Source organism: Hyalella azteca, unplaced genomic scaffold, assembly GCF_000764305.2.
Source record: "Hyalella azteca isolate HAZT.00-mixed unplaced genomic scaffold, Hazt_2.0.2 contig10229, whole genome shotgun sequence".
Taxonomy (NCBI): domain Eukaryota; kingdom Metazoa; phylum Arthropoda; class Malacostraca; order Amphipoda; family Hyalellidae; genus Hyalella; species Hyalella azteca.
Window position 1 is genome coordinate 1 of NW_025940275.1, and position 18,815 is coordinate 18,815.

The window sequence follows — 18,815 nt, forward strand, 5'->3', positions numbered from 1 at the left end:
AATTTATTATATAATACAATAAATAATTTTTCGAATTAAGCCGCCAAATCGACTGGCCAGATCAACGTCAGTTTCAATTTAATTTCAATATATATCAGATACATCTATTTTTGCTTTATTTTTGGCCGATTGTGTGAATCAATCATAATTCTTCACACTTGAGGATACATATACTTTAAAAAATACAAATACTTTTAAAATTCACAGTGGCTGCATCCTTGGCATAGAGGTCACTGAGGTCCAAAACTGGGCTCTCCAATATTCAAAGGGTTCAGCCGTACCAGAATTGTATTTTCGTTAATAAGATTTCGGTATTTTCGGTAAATGTATTTTCGGTAAGACTCAACGTAAAATTGCACTCAACACAAGAAATTAATTCACAGTTCATCTGCACAAAGGATCAACGAATTTCGTTGGAAACAGTTCATCTGTGAGAAATATTGATGATCTCGCAATTATTTCTACGATTCAACAGCAAATATAAAAAATTTCGAAGAATTTATTTAGCCCTGGAATATTTTTGTTATAACTTTCATGATTCTTTAGAAATTTGAAAGCGAAGAAATCTCCACAAAAATTCAGCATATCTCTATTGAAAACGTTTCAGAGACCAGCTCAACCGTCAGTTCGATCTGGAACACAAGTACAATCAGAAATTTATAAAGTTTGGATTAAAAAAATACAGAATTAGAATCATTTTAATGATTCTACAACAGTTGTAAGCTAAGTTTTCCTTTAATATAGCCTCATTGATTCAAATGAAACATAAATGAATAGATGACCGTTCAGCCTTTTAGGAATTCAGTTTTCGATGATAATTTCTATGATTTCCGACATCTTCAACTGTCATAGAAATCTGTTGAGCCATTTCAAAATTGGGTTCACTAATTTTCATGGATGTCAGTTCAGCCCGATCAAAAGTTATTGTAGTGCCTCCTCTTGGTTTAGAAATGATAGATTACCAGGCTTTTAGGTCTTTTCAGTAGCAGTATTAATAATGGACACATTTTTTCACCCGAGGAGCTATCCCATTAGGATCAATTAAGCGACGTCGTAGTATTTTCAGTATATTTTATTGGTCAGTTTTATTTCACTTTTCTAGCAAATTATCATATATTCATCGATGTTAATATTGGGAATATAGTGGGATAAATATGTAATTTAATATTAATCAAATCCCTCATCGATGTTAATCTTTAACAAATTATACTTTCGTTGTAGGGATGGGCACTAGTTCTCTATCGGTCGATTATAAAGTTCTGTAATAGGAAACTATGCTGATTTACTGTGCAGCAAAAAATTCTCCAGCAATGATACGGATACAAATATTTCGGACCGGGGTCAACGACAGGCACATGTTTCTGTAGATAAATAAAGTGTAAGTATTGCCTTTTAAGTAAATTCTGTAGCAGTATACAGTTAACATTGGTAAGTCTTCTTGCAATGATTAGAATTGTATGATTAATTATATGCTACATGATTAATTATGTGCTACCAGTAACATGAATATATTAATGTTGAAAGTCAACTTAAATCAAGCTATTAAATACTTTTTAAACTCACAGCAGTGCAGCATAAAAAATATATCATTTAATTTTGATTGGAGATTGAAAGGCTTTAAAAAAATTCGACGACAGCTTGCAACGTGAATTGTCAAATAAAGTTTCAAAATATTTTCACATTGCGTTGTGATCTCGTTCAACCACCCGCTGGATGCGTCACTGTGCTGTGGGCAAAAAATTTAAGTTTAATTTATTATAGTTTCGGGTAAGAAGGTGTAGCGGTTCCGTTCAAGATTTTCTATTAATATAATAAAAATATTTAGAAATATAGAATTAGATTTAATTGTAAGAATAAGATTTGTTTATATATGGACATCTCCACAGAGAATACGACAGTAGTTAACTTCATTCCAACCTTTAGTATTTAGATTTATTACACCAGAACCTCTTATTAGAGTAAGTACTAAAGTGTTGCAAGAGACGTCTGCAGTAGTAATTACTTTGTTCAAGAGATAAACTTATTTATACTGTTTATAATCGTTTTCTATTTATTTATATTTGTGTAATTTGTAACGATCTGTTATTTATACAGGGTTCTATACTGAGAGCGTTTTAGTTTCAAAAATCAAAGCGTTTTATTTCAATTATATTTATCAGAGCGTTTTTATTTTCCTCAAATTGAACGTGAGATGATTTAAAGGCCTCACCATACCGAAATAAATTTTTTCTCCATTAAGAAAAACTACGTAACATCACGTTCATAACGAACTAACTAAAAATCTCTAGCAAATACAACACTGCTAACTGATGGCTATCGATTCGCCAGCAATAATGAACAAGCAATCTTCAAGTGGCCGAGCTTCACAAATCCTGTTGAATTTTAACATGTTGTTGAATTCACAAATCCTATTGAGGAGGCAAACCCTGTTGAATTTTCACATGTTGTTGAATTCACAAATCCTATTGAGGAGGCAAACCCTGTTGAATTTTCACATGTTGTTGAATTCACAAATCCTATTGAGGAGGCAAACCCTGTTGAATTTTCACATGTTGTTGAATTCACAAATCCTATTGAGGAGGCAAACCCTGTTGAATTTTCACATGTTGTTGAATTCACAAATCCTATTGAGGAGGCAAACCCTGTTGAATTTTCACATGTTGTTGAATTCACAAATCCTATTGAGGAGGCAAACCCTGTTGAATTTTCACATGTTGTTGAATTCACAAATCCTATTGAGGAGGCAAACCCTGTTGAATTTTCACATGTTGTTGAATTCACAAATCCTATTGAGGAGGCAAACCCTGTTGAATTTTCACATGTTGTTGAATTCACAAATCCTATTGAGGAGGCAAACCCTGTNGACGGACAGACAGACAGACAGACATGGCGAGCACAATAGTGCATTTTTTTCCATAAATGATAAAATGCGCTAAAAAGCAAAAGATTAAAGTCATTAAACCCAGCAAATGGAAAGAACTGAATCTTTTACCCATAATAGTGAATTAATGAGAATATGATCACCAAATTAACAAGCTTAACAAGATCCGGTAATGGAAATTTAATAACCGATTCATTCCTGTCAATATAATCACACAATTCACAATTATCTCAAAACAAATTGATACAGGACAAAATTTAAAAAAGTTACGTCAACAGTGAAGCGCAATGTGCTTTGCGACTGACAGATTTTAAAGCAACGAGAGTGGAATGACTCTGTCGAATAGGATTTTTATCCAAATGAAAATACTAGTAAACCGAAATATGAAACATTAATACAAATAAAGACAAATTTACCAGCGAGAATATAAGAAATAACTGTCTGAATGATCACAAAAATGTTTAAGAAAATTGCGGTACAAATGAAATGACGCATGAGGGGCGGCTATATCAGGCAAATAATTTTCAGGGATAAGGTAAAGATATACGTTGATATGGATAAATTAATGATATATATTGATATGGATAAGTTAAAGATATATTGTTATATAGATAAGTTAAATATATATATTGAAATGGATAAGTTAATGATTTATATTGATATGGATAAGTTAATGATATATATTCCATGAACATGTCTGTCTGGATGTTCTCGCTTTAAGAACAGTTCTTACGATCCCATAAATATTATATAATGGGTTTTGTGTAGATACAATTTGCATTATGTATCACAGTGGCATGTCAGAAGTGCGAGCGTTGCTTACGTTTGTGATGAAAAACAATATTTCCAGAAATAAAATTCTGAGTTCCCAGCTTCTTTGAACTCACCATGCATCAACAGAAGTGCAAAAACATGTTGCAAATATTCGTATACATAAAATAAAAATATTTTATTTCGTCTTCCTCCTAGTGCCCATAGTAAGGAATAAATTGAAGCACGAAACAATCATTTACATGAAAAGTACATAATATTTTATATCGTCCTTCTTCACGGCGACCATTGTAGCACCTGAATTTCTTCATCCACAGAATTCCAGAATTCCGTCCGCCGTCTTACATGTTCAGACAAACAACATCTCAATGGACATCGTACCACCGGAATAAATTTTTTTCAATCCACCGGAATAAAAAAAATATAACTCAGTAGCAGTGAGTGACAGAGAGCGCATTTTCTTGTCGACGAAAACGTGAAGTCACGGACTGATGGACGGACAGACGGACAGACGGACGGACATGACGAGCACAATAGGGCATTTTTTCCATAAATGAGAAAATGCGCTAAAAATGTTAGGAAATTCGGTCGTTTGCCCTTGGGTGCGTAGAACGTCCAGAATTCCGTCCGCTGTCTCACATGTTCAGGCGAACAACATCTCGATGGACATCTGCACCACCGGAATAATTTTTTTATTCCACTGGAATAAAAAAAAATGTTAAGAAATTCGGTCGTGGAGCGTCGTTGCTGCAGTCGTTCAGTTCCGTCGACTGGAATATCTTCGCGGTTCAGGGACGTCTCCAGGAGCTCCCGAGGATACGCGAAAACTTATCTCGAAAATTTTCTCAAAAACTTTTCAGAAATTTTAGATATGAAGAAATCATAACTGAGGTTATCCGGTTTTTTGACAAATACGCCGAGGATATGTGCAAAAATGAAAATAATGCTAGTTTGTTTGTGTCTGACTTTTATACACAAATTACGAATCAAACGGATTAGTACAGATGTGTATATTAATTATAAATTATTATATTTTTTCCGGCTGATATGGAAGCAAAGCATGACAAATAAAAAATAAAAATAAAAAACGAAGGCACTTATGAAATTATGAAGTTATGAAAATTATTAAAAATTATAAACATGAGAAAAAGAATCAAGTATAGAAGAATATGTTTTTAAGAACAACAATAAGAACAATTAAGAACAATATGTTTGTAGACGATAACTGGATTTGAGAAAGACGAAAATGTTAACATGGTTGAAAATGTTCAAATGCGATCGTTCATTGTGAATAACATTAACTACTGTTATTAATATTTGTATCTATTGCCACAAATATAAATATAAACCATGCTACGTTCGGTCAAATAAATGCCTTGTATAATTCTTAAGAATTATTAATTGTATACAAAATTTATTTTGTCAACGATATTTTTGTGAACATTCACTAGGCAATGCATCATTGTTGATGTAAAACTTAGTTCTTCTCAACTAGAATTCTGGACGATAGTCTGAACTAGAAAGACGATATATAGTGTGAGATCTCAAAGCGCTAAAATTTTCCATGTAGGTACGCACCGCTTGTTATTGGATTAAAATAGGAATAAATCTAAGAAATTCGGCCAGCATTATTTAAGAAAAATCGAAATATTTTTGTTGCTTTTTACCATTTATTGAAAAATTTCTGATTTTGTGCTGGAGTGAAGTATCGATAAACTTAATATCGTTATCAAACTAAACATTTTTCTATTAAAGAACCTTCTAAGTGTTTATCATGAAATGTTAGGAAACCGTTAAAAAATGTTGAGAAAGTATTTTGTGTTGCCAATAAATTTCAGTTTGGAGATCCAATGAAACTCAGAATAATTTTGCCGAGCTGACTTTTGAAAGGTTTCGTTTGGAGAGGCTGACATCAGCAAAAGTTGTTAAATACAATATTAGCAAGATCATTGTTAAAGAATAATTTGGTAATAAACGTTAATGTTGATATTCGTATTCGAGTAAAATTTTTGGTTTGATGTGGTGCTTGTCAAAATATGTCCTATTATTAGGGCTGAAATATAGGTATATGTGCAAAAATGACCATGGCAATTACATGTATGTTGCCATTTTGTTCGTTGGTGAACAATTCATTTATTTCATTTATTATATTGATCTGTTGTAATATTTATACGCAGAGTTTGACTTGATTTAAACTTTTTTTTGAACATTCATAATTAGTTTTACAAAAGAAAACAGGATCATTTATAACCACAAACACTCGCTATATACTTTTTACATTGCAAATAATTATAGCAACGAGCAATTTTTGAACAATACAGCGTTTGCAGCTTCTCATGAACTATTGAAGTGCATGTCTAAGTAGAATGATGAATGAGACGCGAGTTAAAACTGAAGGCCATGTAAGCAGATGGGAAATAATTTTTCAATCGAGAACGTTAGTCACGTACGTTACACATCATGCATGGCATTCATCTGAAGCCTCCAACCAAGGGCATTTTTTTGAACAGAAAGTTATCGTTCAAGTACAGAATATGCATATAGATCTTTGCAGTAAAATATATTGATCTTTGCAGTAAAAAATTAATTCACATTCACAGCACATCTGTGCACGCTGCGCACCTGTACACGCCTACTTAATTATTCGCTGACCGCAACACTAACGTTTACGTTACATGGAACACAGCAAGCTGTATGCAGTGTAGAAACCGACGATACATATGCAGGTTCTTATATAGTCACAGTGCCTAATAGGATCCTGATGTTTGGTTGCGGGGCCTGATAGGATTTTGATACTTTAGTTAGAATGATAGATTTTGTCTGATGATAGATTTTGATGATATGGTAACGTTATCTGATAACATTTTGATGATATGGTAACGTTATCTGATAACATTTTGACGATATGGTAACGTTGTCTGATAAAATTTTGATGATATCGTCACGATGTCCGATAACATTTCGATGATGTGGTCTGTAGAGTTTTTGATTCATGGAACATGCTGCCTGATAGGATTTTAATTGTCTGGTCCCGGTGCTTCATAATATTTTGAAACCTGAGGGTAATCGTGCAAAACATCGAAGTATAACTTGATTGCCTGGCACTGGTATAACTATAACACTTGATCTTAGGTGCGATAAAAATCTGTAAACTGTACAAAATTGAAGCGGTTAACAGATGCATTAGTACTTAGTGCTAAAAAACGGCAGTTGTTTTTCCTCATGATTTATATTAAACACATAAAGTATGTGATTGGGCGAAAAATGATCAAGAAACTAAGTAATTATCACTGAACGGGCAATTTCCTGAGTTTCGATGGTAAAACCGATTTGCAGGAAGTAGCACAAACTTTTAAAACTAAAATTCTGTTTCTCAAAATATTTAATAAAGGATGACGTAGAAAATTCCAATTTTGAGCCTTGAAACAGACTGGCTTAATTGTCACGATACGCATGTTCGCAAACGATTCCTGAACAATGAAAATTGCATGTGTTCTCAAAAAACATATAAATTTTTTCAGTTTCGTTGAATTAGAGATCTCGATAATTCTATCATTACGTTTTTTTGCGCCATGATTTATTAGTCTTCAAGTTTGATTCTGCGGCAAATTGGCCTTACAAAAAATTTTGCAACTTATAAAAAAATATATTTTTTCATTTCGTAATTAAAGAACCTAATGTTGTTTATTTATTATCAATTAACATGTATAATGTTTATTTTCAAAAATATTTGTTTTCCTTTTCTTAACTATCAACCAACAGGCTGCGCTGCGGCAAGTTGGAAAAATTATTTAGCATTGCAAATAAATTATTTTCAGTTTTCATTTACAGCTTTAAATTTTAAAATTTTTAACGTTTTTTCTCATTTCTGGAAAAATGCGTCATGTCCATCTGTCAGTCCGTCTGTCCTTGACCTCACGTTTTCGTCGACGAGAAAATTAGCTCTCTGTCACTCACTGCAGTGAGTACTGAGTTATATTTTTTCTTCATTTTCAGGGAAATTCGCTACATTATTTGCCTGTCTTTTTGCCTGTCACCTTCTCAACCATGACGACTATGTTGGCTGTCATAGTAGCAGTGGTAGCGGTGAGTTCAAAGTCTGCATAGTCAATTGAGTTGTCTTGTTTGTTTAGTTAACTTGGGATAAATTATTATGACGCCGAGTTAATCTTAAAAACAAATGACAAAAAAATTTTATTTTAAGTCTAATAATCGCATAATAGTTACTTCAAAATTCACTTTTATTCACTTTCCTTAATTAATTCTATTAATGAACTAATATATTTTTACTTCTGAATTATTCCATTAAGTGAACTACTCAATTGACTAATTAATTTATTTTAATTTCTCGTGACCAGCTGCTGGGTGTCTCAACAGGGCTCGCTATGCCAGAAATGAAGAGTGCACTTGTACCGCAGCCTCAACCGCTTGACGACAGCCGGGCAGACGTGAAGTTTGTTGAAGTTTCCCAGTAAGTTCTGGAGCAGCTGCAATGAAATTAAATGATCTTGTTTTCATCGGAACCATAACAAATCGGCATTTATTTACCAAAATATATATTTAACCAAATGGATGCAGTAATGAAATCAAATCAAAACTAAACGACGCTAAAATTTAGCACAAGCAATAGGGAAATTCGGCATTGGTTAATTTGGTTAGGTTTAATAGATTAAAATGGGAAAATTAGTTAAATTTCCTGTTATGTGATGATTAGATGCCATAATGACACACACAGTGAATATGAAATATTATGGCAGGGATAAACGGTGCCAGGTAAGGAAAATGTATTTTTGCGTTAAATGCATCAGATTTTTTGCACTTGATCCACTAATCGCATCCTAGAAACAATTAAAATTGATTCCGAGAACCACAGGGGGAGGCATAAAATTGGTAATGACAACTGCCGTTTGTAGTTATATTTTATGTCGAGGTTAATGCGACAGTTGTTTATACTGTATCAGTACGATCACAAATATTACCTGTCAATAATTTTTTATGCTGTTAAAAATGTCCAGCATCCTTTGTATGACCTCATACAAGGTATTCTTAAAACCTTCTTTAAGAGTCGAGTTTTGGCTTAAAAAACAATAGGCGGTTATAACCTGAAGCTCGGCAGTTTTTTTATTTACATTTGAACGCATCGCTTCTAAATAGTTACTACCAATATTATTCCAGTTTAATCCACTAGAGCCAGTTCCTAGGTGGCCACAGATACCGTGAGAAATGCTGTACCTATACTTTCCCAGCTGCCCACCGATACCACACTACATGCTGTACACACTTCCACAGGTGCCCACCAATACCATAAGAAATGCTGTACCCAATTCTGCAGGTGCCCCCTGGTAACAGGCATCCAGCTAGACGTAATTAAGCCATGCATCGCCCGGTCGTCCGGTCTCTGTATGGATGACACGGATTGTGATGGTGAAAAGGTTTGCTGTCCTGCGGACGACTGCGGCAACAAGCAGTGCGTTAAGAAGAACAAATGGACGCCACCATCGCTTGGATGAGAGTAACTGGACATGTGAGTTCTCTGAGCACCTGCATCTAAAAGTGTTATGTCTCATAGTTGAAGCTGATAACTAAGCAGTGTGTTGTAGTAGAAGTGATCTCTAAGAACCTGCATCTAAAAGGGTAATGCTTCTTAATTGATACCTAATCATTTTTAATCATCATTTACATTTAATTGATACCTAATCAGTATATGCCATTGTAAGGGTATCAATGAGGCTAAACGGCATCAATCGAACCGGTGGGTAATAATGGACACATCACACAATAACTTTAATGAAATATAAATGAATTGACAACTTAACTTAGGAACAAGACAAGATCCGATGAAGGAGTGCAGTTAGCCGACGGGAGAATCCCAGACGACTGACGGTGCAGTTATGGAAGACTGACGGTAGGGTTACGGACGACTGACACTAGAGTTGCGGGCGACAGGAGGTAGAGAGGGGAAGGCTGAAACACCTGGAACTGTACTCACTGGAGAGAAGAAGAGAAAGGTATATCATACTGTACACTTGGAAGATGATAAACGGACTGGCTTCCAACTTTGAGAGTGAAACCTCCAAAATAATGACATATTACAACGAAAGAAGGGGGAGACTGTGCAGGATTCCCCCATTTAATAATCGAGCCGCGGCCAGAGTACAGACTCTTCGTGAGGGATCACTGTCCGTGGTAGGACCGAGGCTCTTTAATGTCTTACCAAAAGCGCTGAGAGGAGGGGAGTTTACTCTTGCAGCATTCAAGAGACAACTGGATAAGTGGTTGAGAAAGATCCCGGATTGTCCAGTAATGGGAAACTACCAACAGCAAGTGACAAGCAACAGCATCTTGCAGCAGGTGGCCCAAAGGAGGGCAAATAGACGGAACACGTCCAACGTTACATCCGACGACGACTCGGAGACGGAGGACGACGAAGGCGGCGCATCAGCGTGACCGTGGACTACGACGTCCTAAAACTCATCATAAGGTCATAAGGTCATAAGTTGAAGTTGATACCTAAGCAGTGTGTTGTTATAGAAGTGTTCTCTAAGAACCTGCATCTAAAAGTGTAATGCTTCTTAATTGATACCTAATCATTATTTAGTATATGCCATTCAAATGACGAGTTTGTTTAACACGTTGACTCCGAAGTGGTTCATATGCGTACCACGAGGTGTATTTCTCCAGGAAGTACTGGTGCATATAATTCATAATAGTACAAAAAATGGAATAATAGTACATGCTGAAGAAACGCATTCAACGTGCTAATAAATGATTTTTTTATTGCAGGTAACGAAGAGAAGTGAACTGTTGACGCAAACAGCATTGATTGTCCCTCGATCATCGTTTCAGTCAATCGCCAGTTGGACGCATGTAGTTTATCAATAAATCATATCAAGCCTAATTTACTGTCTTTACTTAACATTCTATTTTCTGGTCTTATATTGTTTTACCAACTTAACTATTTGTTTCCTGATCTACTCATAATATGAGTAGATCAAGTATATTATACTGAAAAATTCAACTACGGATCACATATAGTGATCCGTAGTTGAACAGGTAGTTTATGTTAGGCTGAGCGACCTTCATTTGTTCGTGACTTCATTGAATAAAAGTGAAGGACAAGTTATGGGGGGATGCAGCCCAGAACATAAATTTTACTCCTCAATAAGCCCTGGAGCCGACGCCTAGCCTCAGCATTCAATAACACCGCTTAGTCGCAGAGCTACTGTACAAGACACAAACTACGCTGGTACACTTTAGTCCAGGCCAGCGACAAGCTGCTTGAAATTAAAGTAAGTCGTCAGCCAATAGTTGAACACGCTCGGTCAAAAGCAAGCAGTTCAACGTCCGGCCTCACCCATACCGGCCTAACCTCTTCTGGTCTAACCTATTCACTCAGCTCCGACTGACAACTTTCTAACAGCCAATACCTGCTCATTTGAGTTTCCTCTCTAACTTCCTCCAGCCAATGAGGTTAGGTTAGGTCCGCTCAGGTTTGTTTGGGGTGGAGAAATGTTGCAACGTGTGTAGGTTAGGCCAGAAGAGGTAAAGCCGGAGTAGGTTTGGCTAGATGCAGTCTGACCATGCTTAACTTGGGCATGCTTAAGCGGTGTCTGTGGACATACGGCGCTATACGGTAAAGAACTAGACTTCATAGGCTGCTATGCCATCTAGCGTGCTTATCTTCTGAAAGATTATGAGCTAAAGCGTAGAGTTGGTAAAGATTCTGACCCAGATTTCTCGATCTCATGTCTAGGCATCTTTCACTTCAGCGTAACTTCAATTCTGTTGACAAAAAGCAGATGGAATTTAAAGAAGGCAATAAATTGGATATTGGCCGATTCAGAAATTACAAAAAGTAATATGAATTATAATTCCATATTATAACTTGATAAATTATTCAAGATTTTGTGGTAATTTATTTAATGAGAACGTGCTCATTAAATGAAATGAACGGAAATTAGTTCCATAATGAACGACAAGTGCACTCTTGGAGCAGTTGTGTGTTTTCACTTTTCAGTGCAACGATCGTTGCCTCTCCACGGATGTCTCTCCAAGCTAAGTAAGCCATCCTGCGCCATATGTGATGTTGGCTAACTGCCGCTTGTCTTCGTTATAAACCATAAGAAGCAGCAACCATAAGCATACAAGGGCAATACATACAGGGTTTTATATGGTCTGACTGTTAAAAAATTGGTTGTCAATTCATATATGTATTACCATAATACATATCCTTACATCTCTTGTCTGCGTATGCGTATTACCATCGTATGTCAATTCAACAGGGCAATACATACAGGGGCAAAAAAAGAAGCTGCAACCATATACATATACCATATTTATCGTTATAATAATATTAATAATAATAATAATAATAATAGCGGTTTCAGTGTTTATTAGGCCGTAGGCCTGTCGCCGATTCTTAACATCGCAGAACATTCCCAGCATTTTGCGGTCTCGAACTCGCAACTCACTGCTACAATTCTGCTGCGCTGTCGTCTTGATAAATGCCACTTGCCTCAGTTAAGTGACTGGCCGGTGGTCTGTATTGTGCAGTGTCTGAAGACTTACTGGCCGGTGGTCTGCATCATCGGGATCATCATCAGGAGCATCATCAGGAGCTTCATCAGGAGCATCATCAGAATCATCATCAGGAGCATCATCAGGAGCACCATAATTAATATAGCCATTATTTGAAAGCAGTTTAATAAATTTCCTGAGCACTGTCCGTGCCATTTTTTTGTATCAACATAGGTTTCCATTTCATATAACCATGGAATTATACACCCAACAATTATATTGCTCATTGGTAGTGATATTATTCACTTTAATTGAGCGGTACGATACACAAAATCAATGAAATTCATTAAGGAATGGCATAGAAATGATAAAAGGGTTTCACTCACTCTCCGGACATGGATTTTGAGCAAATTTTGTTTTCGCATCCGTCGCCCGGACAACATAAAGCCGATGTCTCAATCGCTTGCAAATGTTCACTAGAAACGTAAACCTACAGAGCTCAGGCTAGGGGTGATGTATTCAGGTTAAACACAGCAGTACATTGTAAATAAATTATAGAAAATATAGAATTGCGTATTAATCTTGATGCACAAATTTTTTTTCCTGTTGCATACTGTACCGTTGAATTGACGAGCAAGAAAATCGAGGAGCTGTAGCACCTGATTATGCAATGAAAAAAACTTGTTTTTACTGTAGAAACTGTAGGCATTACATAATACGTGAAGTGTCATGTATAACTGACTGATGGTACTTTCTATTATATATAAAACTTAGAAAATATTATGGTCACATTGGAAATAATCAATTAATGGTTAGAAACGGAGAAACATACTTAATGAAGCATCCTTTGCGATAAACCATTCTCTTTTCTAAAATAAAATTTAATCCATTCAGAAAATTTTTTACTATATCATGGGTGCAAGTCGGTCTATTGAACTTCTCTTACAACTTAACTATTGAACTTCTCTTAAAACTTTTGTATATTTCATGATGACACTAATGCATCGAACATAATGGGATAGATTCAATACTGCATTCAGTTAAATCGTGTATTCACTGGTGTAAGTTGCTGAAATGCAATACTTAGTGTAACGTGGAACAGAAATAGCAGGATAAGTCGTATTATGTGCAACTGGAATTGCAGGATAATTAAACAGGTTAGGTCGTGAAATTTGGAAGTTGAGTCACAGGATAGAACGTGTCTGGTCGTTCTACCCTTGTACGTCGGAGTTAGGAAGAACAACTTAAGTTTATTGCAAGTTTGGTCGGGGCTAATTTCGTGTCAAGCCGAAAGCCTGCTTCAAAGTCAGGCCAATCGCAAATTATGTGTTGCTTATAAAATTATCTATTGTATGACGGCAACATGATGTGAGTCGTGTTAGAGAATTGAAATTGATGATATTTTTCATCATTTATACACGATGCGTGTTAGAGAATTGAAATTGATGATATTTTCCACCATTAATACGCGATGCGTGTTAGAGAATTGAAATTGATGATATTTTCCATCATTCAAACACGATGCGTGTAAGAAAATTGGAATTGATTATATTTATCAGGAGCATCATCAGCTGAGCATCATCAGGAGCATCATCAGGAGCATCATCGGGAGCATCATCAGGAGCATCATCAGGAGCATCATCAGGAGCACCATAATTAACACAGCCATTGGTTGAAAGCAGTTGAATATATTTCCAGAGCACTGTCCGCGCCAAATTTTTTTTTCAACACAGGTTTCCGTTTGATTACACAATCCATATAGCCATGGGATTATTCACCCAACAATTATCTAGATCCTTGGTAGTGAAAATATTCACTCAGAGTGGTACGATACACAAAATTAATGAAATTCTTTAATGGATGGCCTGGAAATTATAGAAATGGTTTCACTGACTCTCTGGACTTGGATTTTGCGCAAATTTTGTTTTCGCATCCGTTGCCTGGACAACATAAAGCCGATGTCTCAATCGCTTGCAAATGTTCACTAGAAACGTAAACCTACAGAGCTCAGGCTGGGGATGATGTAGTATTCAGGACAAACATAGCAGTACATTGTAGATAAATTATAGAAAATATAGAATTGTGTATTAATCTTGATGTACAAAAGTTTTTTTTTTGCATAGTGTACTGTAGAATTGCGAGAAAGAAAATTGAGGAGCTGTAGCACCTGATGAGGTAATGAAATAATGGAAAAAAATCTTTTTACATTGGAATTGGAATTGTAGGATAAAGAAGGTTAGTAGCGAAATGTGGAAGTGGAATCACAGGATAGAACGTGTCTGGTCGTTCTACCCTTGTACGTCGGAGTTAGGAAGAACAATTCAAGTTTGATTGCAAGTTTGGTCGGGGCTAATTTCGTACCAAGCCGAAAGCCTGCTCGAAAGTCAGGCCAATTGCAAATTATGTATTGCTTATTAAATGATTTACTGTATGACGCCAACTTGAAGTGATTCGGCTAGAGAATCGAAATTGATGATATTTTCCATGATTTATACGCGAAAAAAGAAATCATACAGTCCTAGTTGTTTGAAATTATATTTTGTCACAAGCTAAACATACTTCAGTCATACATGAGTTGAATCTGAACTATGCGATTCTGAAATATTTACTTTATTATCACCAAGAAACCTCTAAGGTTTTCCGAATGAAATGATCGTCATCATTTTTATTGGTTTGACATTCTATTTAACCTGGAATTGAGCATTGGAATACCATTAACCATGCTTCCATGTATAACCATGGATTGCATATTGAATGAGATCCATTGACACAGTACACTAATTTTTAGATTTAAATAAGTCCCAATCGAATGGAAAAATTCGAATTTAACACAAATCCGCCGCAAAAGGTTATATCCCATTACATGAACTTAAAGAATTTGAAATGAATAACTAATTTTTTCTATCAAACTCCTTTCCTTGAGTCAGACGAGAGGCGACAGCTTAACGAACATCAACTTAATAATAATCGCTAAATGTGTTACAGGAATTTGGTTTACCGCAACAACGCAATCCTGAGACGTGACAAACAATTTGTTATTTAATTAAAAATCTTAAACCTACCAACGAATTAAAGGTTTATAAAAAATTATGGTTCGGCATCACTCGTCTCCTGGAAATGATGATGTAAAAGATAATGTTTATCCCTCCACTGGTCCGAATTTAATGCCTTACGGAAATTATGGCCCACTGGTGTATTTTTTTCCAAATGTTCAAGTTCTTGACATAATGAGGTGAAGTAAGTGATTGAGGGCGCTCTACCGTGATTAGTGAGACAGCGCCTCGACAGAACATCAAATAAATTCTGAATTAAACTTGCGTTGGCAAGTTCTTGTCACCTAAAGATTAATGGTTTATAGGCCTAAAACGGAGAGAAGTTCCAGTGTTTTAGCTTTGAATCCAGTAGATTTTGAGTCAATAGAATCCAAGGTGTAAACAGAGTTGCTGCAGTGCTAACGCAGTGTCCCTGCAGTGTCATTGCGGTGTCGTTGCGGTGTTGCTGCAGTGCCACTGCAGTGTCACTGTAATGTCCCTGAGGCATTGTTGCAGTGTTAATGCAATGTTGCTGTAGTGACACTGCAGTGTCACTGCAGTGTCACTGCAGTGTCGTTGCGGTGTTGCTGCAGTGCCATGGACTCTGAGGCGACATTCATGTCATCGCTGCGGTATCCTGTTGATTGCATGCGACCAGAGCAAACACATACAGAGCGTTGAAGGCAAACATCTTGAATTGAAGAGCGTGGCTTTGCCGCTCAGCTTTGATACTAATACTAGGAAGATTGTAGATGGCCGAACATGAGCCTTTGACTGGCCTCCGATTAATCTATGAAGATTTTTGATAAAGGTACATTTGATGTCTGAACTGCATGGTGGTGTCTGAGATCGCTTGTCTTGTTTACACTCGCGAGACTTGGGCTAGGATTATCTGAGCGATGGTAAAGTCGAAGGGAAATTTAAAACTATATGGATTTTTGGTTAGAAAACTGTGTAAATAGGAAACGTGCTGTTTATAAAAACGCGTTGGTCTCTGACTTGTTTACTAGAGCTTAGGGCGAAGTAAAACGTGTTTTTTTTTATTCTGAAAGTGCATCTGCATTCGAAAATTCTTCAAATTGGAGCAAGAAGTTTATACAAAAACATCATTTCCTTTAATAACAAATAAATTCAGGTTAATCTACTGTACATCGTCGACTATTTGATTATTCGTTGACAGTAACATCTTATATAAAGCGTTAAGAGTTGCAGCTGGTTGATAATAAATACCAACTTGAATTTAAGTAACAAAAATTTTCAATCCCATTGCACAAAATTTGATGCATGATATTTTCATGTTCCATTATTCATACTAAACAAACGTACAATTGAGGGGAAACTGAGAAAAGTTAATTTTAATATTTTGCATGAATTCTTTCATTACTTGAAACACGTTGTAAATTACCTTTATTTGTATCTACAAATCTTCTGAGTCTCAGTTATAAAAGTGAAAAATCGAGGGTATCGGCTAATTTACTGCTGAACTGATTATTTAATTAAAATTGCTTCGTGTAAGTGTTTAGCCAAGTTGGCTAACATCGGAACTGTTAAATCAGTTTTCTGTTTCGCCTCTTCCGTTTAAATAAAAGTCCATTGCTACCTCACTCGGTGGTTTGTGTGACATTGTACAGTCAGCCTTCATTCATTCACTACTGACCGTACGCACCCAGCAAATGACATCACTATTCTCACTATATGCTAGTTCATAATTCATATACTGCACAGACATTTAATTGTTTCACAGCAAAAAAAGTCGCTATTCTGACCTTTGGTTACGCCGGATGAGATTATAAAATAAGTTGGATTTACTCGTTTTTGTCGGCCATTTCTATTGGTACATTATATGTAACATTATAGCAACCATATTACAGCATCAGTATAACATTTTTTGGAAGGATTTTATTGGACACAAGAACTTATATATAGTTATAGCTAAAAACGCAGCCGCAATTCAGAAAAATTTACTGACTTTACTCAATGATACGTTGAATTAAGTGAGCACATTAAAATTACGTTATTTTCATTAATTATTTTCTAAAAAGAATTCATCTTGTCTTATAACTATAAGATACGACCGCCTTCAGCGGACTTGCTGTCGTATCTTAACTAACTTGCTGTCGTATTTTAACAGAGGACTTAAGATCTGAATATTATCTAAGTGAATAATTGGCATTTAGTAGTTGTTTGATGCAAGCACCACCATAATCACTGATCATTTTATTACCGCTTGATTGTTCATACTGCCTCCTCAATTTCAGCCTGACCGACTAAATCAACTTGTTCACGTGTTAGATACTGTATATTCACGCATACTTTAATTAACTATCCATACAGTTTAAACTATCGTATCCCATACTATTCTGGTCAACTCACGTACCGTTCGCATAGCACTATTGTTATACTTCATACTTTATGTGAGAGCCATATTGCCACAGATGGCGTCTACTGCACTACCTGGCGTCTACTGCACTACCTGGCGTCTACTGCACTACCTGGCGTCTACTGTACTACCTGGCGTCTACTGCACTACCTGGTGTCTACTGCACTACCTGGCGTCTACTGCACTACCTGGCGTCTACTGCACTACCAGGCGTCTACTGCACTATCTGGCGTCTACTGCACTACCTGGCGTCTACTGCACTACCTGGCGGTTACTGCGCTAACAGATAATGGTCCAGAGATTTTTTCATTATCTTTATCCAAAGATTAAATCAAATTAATCGTTAGCTGATGTGAGTGCGGGGTTCGCAGTGCACACAACAATATTTCAGCGAAGTGTGCACTGGGGAAAGTGTGTTCATTTAACACTGTGTGTGGCAGTTATTGGGCATACTGTGAAGTGCACACTGAGTTTAGGACACGGTATAAAACATTCACTGTGCTTGATGCTATGGACACTGCCTCAGTGTTATACCATCACTGGCATGGACACCGACCGCCTCAGAGTCGTCACTCACCGTGAGCTTGTCGTGAGCTAATTTTAACTACACAACATACCTTATGACCTTATACTGAGTTTAGGACTTCTTAGTCCACGGTCACACTGATGCACCGCCTTCGTCGTACACCTCGGCTTTCAAACGATAAGCGACGATGATTCTTCCTTCCCCGTCTAACCATAAACAAATACCAAAAACTCATAGATATAAAACCTAAATATGAAAAAACGAATTTTTCATCTCCTACTGTGATTTCTTTCCTCCTTCATCTTTCCGGCCACTCGTGTTTTTTTCCTTCTCTATTTAGTGGCACCATCACCACCAAGGTGCTGATAAAAATACGATAATCATACAGCTTAAAATACTTGGACAACGAATAAGATATCAACGACTGCTGAGAACCAGACACCTCTACTGATATGGGTAGCCAAAAAACATAAAATATTCGTATAATTAAGGCCATTTATCATAGACGGTAACTCAGAATTTCCGAATGAAGTAAGAAGTTTCCGTGTCTCTATACCCAGCGTTATTGCTTCAAGGCATGTGACAATGCCAAGGCATTTCCCACATTGTGTCATCAATCACTGGGTCAAAATAACAATAATTTAACGATTTAGTAACTCTGTACGTCATTATTAATTCTTGGTTAGAACATAACAGTGAGCCAGAGTT

The 18,815-nt window shown here is 36.3% G+C and overlaps 1 protein-coding gene across 1 annotated transcript; it reads left to right on the top strand.

The window, feature by feature from the left end:
* Positions 1–7,647: 7,647 nt before the first annotated feature.
* On the top strand, positions 7,648–10,550 carry LOC108672314. Its single transcript, XM_018159954.2, has 4 exons — positions 7,648–7,738; positions 8,011–8,123; positions 8,985–9,176; positions 10,436–10,550. Exons 1-3 carry the CDS (start codon positions 7,700–7,702, stop codon positions 9,160–9,162), a joined length of 330 nt encoding a protein of 109 aa, XP_018015443.1. The 5' UTR covers positions 7,648–7,699; the 3' UTR covers positions 9,163–9,176; positions 10,436–10,550.
* Positions 10,551–18,815: the final 8,265 nt, after the last annotated feature.

Bases quoted from the DNA above. Each gene is read 5' to 3' on its own strand.
- LOC108672314 (XM_018159954.2), top strand. From the start codon at position 7,700: ATGACGACTATGTTGGCTGTCATAGTAGCAGTGGTAGCG. The intron at 7,739-8,010 runs GTGAGTTCAAAG...TCTCGTGACCAG, and splicing joins TCATAGTAGCAGTGGTAGCG to CTGCTGGGTGTCTCAACAGG. The intron at 8,124-8,984 runs GTAAGTTCTGGA...CCAATTCTGCAG, and splicing joins AAGTTTGTTGAAGTTTCCCA to GTGCCCCCTGGTAACAGGCA.